A 7,714-nucleotide genomic window follows, 5' to 3' on the forward strand; every position below is an offset into this window, starting at 1 on the left:
GCGAGTGGCCTCCTCTGGGCCCTCTCCATGCTGCCCACACCCCTCCTGAAGTGTGGCACCCAGAACTGGCCGCAATACTCCAGCTGCGGCCTGACCAGTGCCGCACAGAGGGGGAGGATCACCTCCCCGGACCTGCTCGAGATGCATCTGTGGATGCAGGACAAGGTGCGGTTGGCCTTCCTGACCACGTCCCCACACTGCCGGCCCATGTCCATCTTGGCATCAATGACGACTCCAAGATCCTTTTCTGCCTCTGCCCTGACAAGAAGGGAGTTCCCCAGCCTGTAGGCATGGTGGTGGTTCTTCCTCCCCAGGTGCAGCACCTTGCACTTGTCTGTGTTGAATCCCATCCTGTTCTCATCTGCCCACCCCTGTAACCTGTCTAGGTCCAACTTCAGCCTATTCCTCCCTTCTAGCGTGCCCACATCCCCCCACATCTTAGTGTCATCAGCAGATTTGAACAGGTGCTTTTTACCCCCTCGTCCAAGTCGCTGATGAAGATGTTGAACAGCGCGGGCCCGAGGACCGAGCCCTGGGGGACCCCACTGCCCACGTCCCTCCGGGTCGAAAATTCTGCCACCTTCCTTCCCAGTAAGACATGCTTTGCAGACAGGGGTGGAAGCTGCCAAGACCCGAACACAAGTGCAGGTCAACTGAACAACATTTACTTAAGAACATCATAACTGCTATTTACTGGGTCAGACCCTAGATTTTTCCCCTGTTCATCTCCCACTTGCAGCCTCCAGCATTTAACATCTAGGACTCATAGACAATGATGGCTGGAAGGGACCTTTGGAGGTCACATCTAGTCCAACCTCCTGCTCAAATTTCTGATGCAGAGGCCATACCCCTCATGCTCATTACCTACTGATGCCCCTCTCCTCCAACCATGTTTCCAATCCCTTCTTGAATCTGGCTAACCTCTCAGCTTCGGCCTACATCTTATGGCAATGAGCTCTACATCTTTCCTGTAGGAAATGCAAAGGAAATGTCTTATTCTCTTCTGCGGTGCTCTGGAAAGAGTCTGACGGGCTCCCTGCATGAAGGTCACCCCAGGGTGGACTGAACATGGGGCCTCTAGCACTGAAAACAAGAGCTATGACATGGCCTTGCCTATGGAGAGAGGCCATCACCGCTCGTATCTTCTGTGAATGGGGTAAGATAGTGCCCAGAGGATAACCCCAAAAGCTATGCATCTGGGTCCATAGAAACATGTTCCACAGAGCCGCGTCCTGGCGTTGATCAAACACAGGTGTGTTGGTGCTTTTGATGATAACAGCAAAGGGGATTGGCAGGGTTTGAATGTATGACTGGACATGCCTGAGTCAAGTCCCCACCTACGAGAGGTTTATCAACCCCAGGCTGGCATTGTGCAGAAAAGTTCTGGTATTTTCCATTGAGGTGTGTAGGGTTTGCACAAGGGTGATGATAAAGGCAGGAACGATGGAGAAGAAAAAGAACCTGACAAAGAAACAACAAAGAGAGAGGAGTGGTATTTTTTGGCCAATACCTGCATCATGACTCAGAGAACCAGTTGGCCCAGAAGTAGGGGATTTGATACTTTCCAACCCTGCACAAGTGATACCTGGAGTGATTATATATAAAGGAGGGGAAAGTCCTCTATTCGGAGTGCTAGACACAGCCTCAAAGATGAAGGTCTTTCTTGTTATTTTGCTGGCCGCAATCCTGTGCATAGAATCAGGTAAGACACGGGGGAGTTTCCTCTTTATCCCAATCCTATGGTCTTTCCAGTGAGTTAGGCACCTCTGGAAATAGGAGGAGACAGCAAGATGTGTTTGCCCCAAAGCAAAAGGCAGAAGTCACTGGTTCTTGTCTGGGTGTGTGGTATCAGCTTTCTGAAAGGACATTACAGAGTGGTCTAGAAAAGGAGAAAAAATGGTTTATCTTCTTGCTGGAAGTCAACGTATTTTGGGTTTGCAGACAAGAGAAATGTTTTTGATAAAGGGGCCCGTCTTGCTTTCTGCCCAAATGATCTGTAACGTCCCTTCCAGCCCCTAACGTATGAAATTATGAAGAATGCCTTGCATTTGAAAGCCTAACTTTCATCCAACGACGTAGTGGGTCCACTGGAAAGGTATCCCTGTAAGAATCCCTTGCCTAGTAAATTAGTCAACTTGCTGGAGAATGAGGCATTGGAGGGTTTGTGAGACGCTTCCACCAAAAAGGACGGGGGGAAAAAATTCAAATATATCAAACATCACTTCGACATTTCCTTAAATGGCAGGTTTTGCATGAAAAATGCTGATGCGGTTCACTTCCAGCCAATTCCGTGAGGCCGCTGGGTCAGCTGGCTTGAAAACCTTGACCTTGTCTCAGTTTCTTCCCCGTTTCAACCCGAATCCTTCCCTTTGTCACTGATGCTGATTTCAGAAGGCATCTGATTGCAACTCATCTTTTTTCTGTGGAGGTTCAAACTATTGCATTATTTTTATGCTGAATGGTATAATGCAATATAGCCAGGGGGCATTGTCGGGTCTGTATGTTGCCGTTGGGGGTGTGAGAATGGGATCGGAGCGCATGTCTGGGGGGACCACTAAACGGCTAGCCGGTGATCGGTCCAGCTGCCTGGGTTCGATACACCCTGGAGGTTAAGTGCATTATACCCCGGCAGCTACCTGCACAATGTAATTGCAGCTGTGTGCGTGCTTCAGTTGTGCCCAGGCCATGGGATGTGAAACACCTGCATTGAGTGTGAACTCCCATCCCACCTAGTCCTTGGTGACAGCTGCACCCCTGAGGGTGCTCAGCCCCTGGGGAGGGCAGGTGGCCACTATCCCCATGAGCAATTGGACTTACCTCCCTTCCAGACCCCCTGATGTGCCCTGGCTCTGGGAGTGGGGCCTGGGATCCCGGCTGGGCAGAGGAGGGATCTGAACACCCAGAGCTGCTTTGGCTCAGCACGGTTGACAGTATGATGGAGACAGACCCTGTGGCATCATGCTCCCCTCAGACCCTGATGCGCGCCCAGGGTCACAAAGTCTGTTCTTTAAGGCCCGGGTTGTACTGCAGTGACCCGGCTTCCTCGTTCCTCGCCCTGGGGCTCTCCATCCTGCGGTACCCCTTCACACACCTGGGTCTCTTGCAGGTTTCGCCTTGACATGTTACACCTGCCCAGCGAAGACCAAAAACGCGGATTGTCTGACATCCAAAACCTGCCCCGGCAACTTAACCAATTGCAAGACGGAAGTGTATGGTAAGAAGAGACATTAGGGGCAATGACCCAGTCTGCTGTTGGACACACAAGTGCCTGACACGCACACACAACCAGGAGGTTCACACAACCATGCATCCGTTGCAGCTACACAGGGATCACCCTGCACACCCCAGAGGGGCCCTCTCTTCTTGCTCAGGTCCAGCCTAAATTTCCCCTGCTGCAATTTAAGACCATTGCTCTTCGCCCCGTTGCCTGCAGCCACGGAGAACTGTTGATCGCCAGTCACAATGTAAATGCGCTTTGCTTGTATTTGAAGACTGCTTCAAATACAAATTCCCCCTTGGTCTTCTCTTCTTCAAATTAAATATCACAGTTCTTCCAACCGTTCCTCAAACCCTGCCTTTTCTAGATGGCTAATCATTTGTGTTGCTCACCGCTGCCTTCTTTCCAATTTGGTGTGTCCATTGGAAAGAAGCCACGCTCTTTGGTGTGCACAGTGCCCCAAATTGGGCTCAGTTCTCTGGGTCAGGTTTGAAGAGAGTAGAAAAATCCCACCCCACCCCCTCATGTCTTGCATGCAACAGTTTTATGCAATTCAGGACACTTTGGGAAACCCTCCACCACATTTGCCAGTGGGACCTGAAGTCTCCAAACCAGGCCCTCAGGTGGTACAAATCACATTGACAAGGAGCTCAATAGCTTTCTTGTATCTACCTGCCAGTGTTTGTCTGCCTGAACAAAAAGGGTATATTTAGGAGTGAGAGCCTGAGAAGCAGGTCTGACGAGCTCCCTGCAGCTGGTTCTGTCATTAACTTTTCCCAGCTACAGGTGTCGTTGCAGCCATTTGATGTTTCATGGTTATACTCAGGCAGCAAAGCTCCTTGGGGCAGTCTGTCTTTTGCTCAAGCTCTAGGGGGTCAAAGCCACCAACGTTATAATAACACAAGTGGTTGATAGCAGTTTGTGTCCTTTCCCTCAGCTCTAGTCCCTGTGGCTTTGCAACCTCTAAGTGAGCTGATTGAGTCTGGAGAAGAGAAGACCGAGGGGATTGAATAGCAGCCTCCACCTCCCTGCAGGGGGGCTGCAAAGAGGATGGAGCTGGGCTGTATAAGTATGCAACCCAGAAGAAACGGGGTTGCTCTGCTTGGATTTAAGTGAACACCTAGGATCAAGCTGAGTGTGGGGTTTCCAAAAGTAAATGCATGCAAGAAATGCAAGCTTCATCACTGTGAAGACCTGACCACCTTGAGGTCTCTTCCAACCCTATCAGTCCATGAGGTCCAGCTGTGTTGTCCCTCATCCCACTGCTTTTCACTTCTCTAGCCTGCTTCCTTCTAGTGTCGTGGTTATGAATTGTGCCTAATCCTAGAAATCATAGACAACCCAGGCTGGAAAGTAGCTCCAGAGGTCATCTAGTCCAACTCCCTGCCTGAAGAAGGGTCATCCCTATTCAAACCATCCCATACAAACCTGTCATCTAATCTCTCAGTCAAAGGACCATCCACCCTAATACAGCACAAGAGCTCCCTGCCCTGATAGGTTTGCCTCAGTGTTGTCTGTGTAACTCTTTCATTTCCCTTCCAGCTCCAGCGCTGGGAGGCTGGAAAGTTATCACCAAGGAGTGCTCCTCCTCGTGTACAAACTCCACAGACAACTTTTTTGTGTTTGAGAAGCGTACTTTCTGTTGCTCAACTGACAAGTGCAACCACAACGGCGTGGGCAGGATGGAAAGCAGCTCCATGGTCATGGCAGTGGGTACTGCAGCCAGCGTCGCCTGCTTCTTGCTTACGAGTAGACTGTGAGGAGCGGGGAGGAAGCCTTGGGCCATCGATTGCCCTGGAAGTTCACCACGACGGCTGGTTTCTAGCAGTCAAGCAGAGCGGCACCACTTTCTCCCCCTGTACGGTTGTACCCGGCTGCTGATGCTTGTCTTACAGATTTCTTTAGCACTGTTAATTAAAAGTAAAAGGGATGTGCGTGTGTGCGTGTGTGTGTGTGTGTGTGTGTGTGTCACAATGCTGTTTTTAATACACACCTGCCCTTCCATTAAGTGCATGTCTTTCTTTGTCGCAGTCACCACTTAGTGGATGCATCAACCTCTCCATCATGTATGTAGCTGACTGTTTACTGCATGCACTATTTACATTGAACATTTGACACCCCCCCCCCAATCTGTCTGTGACTGCGGGTGTGCTTGCGTTGTATATACTGATCAGCACATCCATCTATTTTTCCATCGAGTGCATGTATATGAGCACATGTGTGGTAGGCAACATTAAACAGAAACTTGCCCTTCCATCAAGGTGTGCGCATGCCTTTACTGTGCAGCAAACACATCTGCATACACTGTGGGTGCGTCCGCATGTTCATTGTTACGCTGTAGTTACTGTGGATTGAGTTTAGTAAGCAAGTACTAAATGAATGTCTAGTAATCAGTGCTACTGCACAGTAGTGCCAGCACATGGGTTTTCACAGATGCTAACTGTGCAATAGCCTGATACTGCTGTACAGCAGTGTCTTAGCATAGGTTTTGCACAGCATGCTACTGCACAGTGTTATTGCGCAGCTAGTGTCTCATGTAGATGCACCCAGTATGTCCAGAAGCCATGCTTTAGCAAACATGAATCCACTATTACAGCTGTCAAGTCATTGCATGTGTGTGTGGTGATGCTAGCAAAGAAGGAGACGTGACTTGTACCTCCCAAAAAGCCCCCGGTCCATGATGGGGGCTCCTAGGTGCTACCACAACACAGTAAGTAACAACAGAAGAGAGATACTGGGGTGTGCTGGGTGCTGAGCACCACAGTCACAGCCCGGGCTTTTTGGTAGCCTTCTGACCAGATTGCTTGCTAACTCCTTCCCTGCCCCCTTCTCTTCCCCTGAAAGCAGTTTCCTTTAGAGCAGTGATTCTCAACCGGGGGTCCGCGAGATCCTTACAAGGGTGCATCAAGTAAAGGGAAATGCTTAGACACAGCTCACAATATCAAACCAAAGATTTCCAGTGGGAATCCAAAGTGCCAAGACCATTCTGCCCTGCCGTGGGCTGGCCGAGTCGTTTGCAACAGAACAGCTCCAGCGTTTTTTCGTCGTTAAAAAACAAATAAATGAAAGTTTCCAAGTGGGGGCTGGAATCTATTGAGGAGGACCTTGAGTCAAAAAATGGGTGAGCATCACCAGGGTGAGCTGCCTGTGGCATTCACCCTGCCTGCCGCGGCTGTTCTGGCTGTCCGTAGCCCCCTCTGAAGGCACCTCTGCTCTCCTCCTCCATTCACTGTTTCCTTTCCCAGCTTCTCCCTGGTTCCTGTCCCCTGTCCAAAAGAGCAGAGCAGCCCCAGGGCTGTGGCCGAGGAGGTGTTTACCTTGGAGCACGTATGCGGCTACACACCAGATGAAGGTGGCGTGGAGAAAACAAGCAGCAAAGCATATGTTTTTCTCCTTGGCTGCTTCATTTCTAAAGCAAACACCCGCCCAATGTGGCAAACCCCCAATGCACACTCAAGTGCCTGATACAATCAGCATAGAGCAAGTGTAAAGAAAGCACTGACCCAAGGAAAACAAAGATGGTCCTTGCGACTGACTCTTCCTCTGGGAGATGTCGCAGTACCTGTCAGGAGCCCATGCATGACCCTTTCTGACCCCATTAAAGATTTGGGATTTCCCTGTCCCCAGCTCGGCTGTGGCCACCGTCTCCATCCCTCACATATCTGGAGCCTCTCAGGCCCTTAGGAGCTTCCTGCCTATGGGGTGGCACAGATGGGTAGGATTAGAGGGTCCCATCTTCAAGCTGCATGAGAAGAGCCTGGGAGCAACCTGAGAGAGGCAGGTGAATGAGGACCCAACTGATCCATGAGATGCCCCACAGAAATGTTTGGAGGTTCGACCCCTAATCTCCATTCACCCTTTCCCATAATGCAAAGGAAACACAATGCAGCGCAAGTGTCGAGGAAACTGCTTCTTCCGCCAGGCACAGTTAACCTATGCAACCAGCTGTCACTGCGCTGCAAGATCTTAGGGAGAGTCGAACCTTGGTACAGGTAATGAGACTCTCCAGGTACATTAGCCAGGGTTACCAATAGCATTAGGCTCCCCTTCATTATCTTCACTAACGATGGACCCCCAGCCTCCTCTAGAAGCAGTACTGGGTCAGCAGCTGCTCCTCGGGTGCTGTGGCTTTCCCCACTATCAACACTGAATTTCCCCCCAATTCCATGAAGCAATACTTCCTGCTTCCTCTGCTCCTGCAGTCCTGAGCCCCTGCCCCCCACCTCACCACTGCCAACAAGGACAAGTGCAAAGTCCTGCACTTAGGAGGCAGCAGTCCCCTGCACCGGTGCAGGCTGGGGCGATGGGCTGGGCAGCAGATGTGCAGAAAAGGACGTGGGGGGGCAGGGGACAAGAAGATGGACAGAATCCAGCAGTGCGCCCTTGGTGCCAAGCAGGCGACTGGCATCCTGGGCTGCATCGGCAGGAGCACTGCCGGCAGATCGAGGGCAGCGATTCCTCCCCTCTATTCAGCACTGGGGAGGCCACATCTGGAGT

At 50.9% G+C, this 7,714-nt stretch overlaps 1 protein-coding gene across 1 annotated transcript; it reads left to right on the forward strand.

Annotated features, from left to right (window-relative positions):
- The first annotated feature begins 867 nt into the window (after positions 1-867).
- Positions 868-5,441, forward strand: PSCA (prostate stem cell antigen). Its single transcript, XM_019529886.1, has 3 exons — positions 868-1,702; positions 3,107-3,214; positions 4,760-5,441. The coding sequence occupies exons 1-3, from the start codon at positions 1,651-1,653 to the stop codon at positions 4,975-4,977; spliced, it is 378 nt and encodes a 125-aa protein (XP_019385431.1). The 5' UTR covers positions 868-1,650; the 3' UTR covers positions 4,978-5,441.
- Positions 5,442-7,714: the final 2,273 nt, after the last annotated feature.

The sequence above is a fragment of the Crocodylus porosus genome, unplaced genomic scaffold (genome assembly GCF_001723895.1).
Source record: "Crocodylus porosus isolate Cpor-Errol unplaced genomic scaffold, CroPor_comp1, whole genome shotgun sequence".
NCBI lineage: Eukaryota > Metazoa > Chordata > Crocodylia > Crocodylidae > Crocodylus > Crocodylus porosus.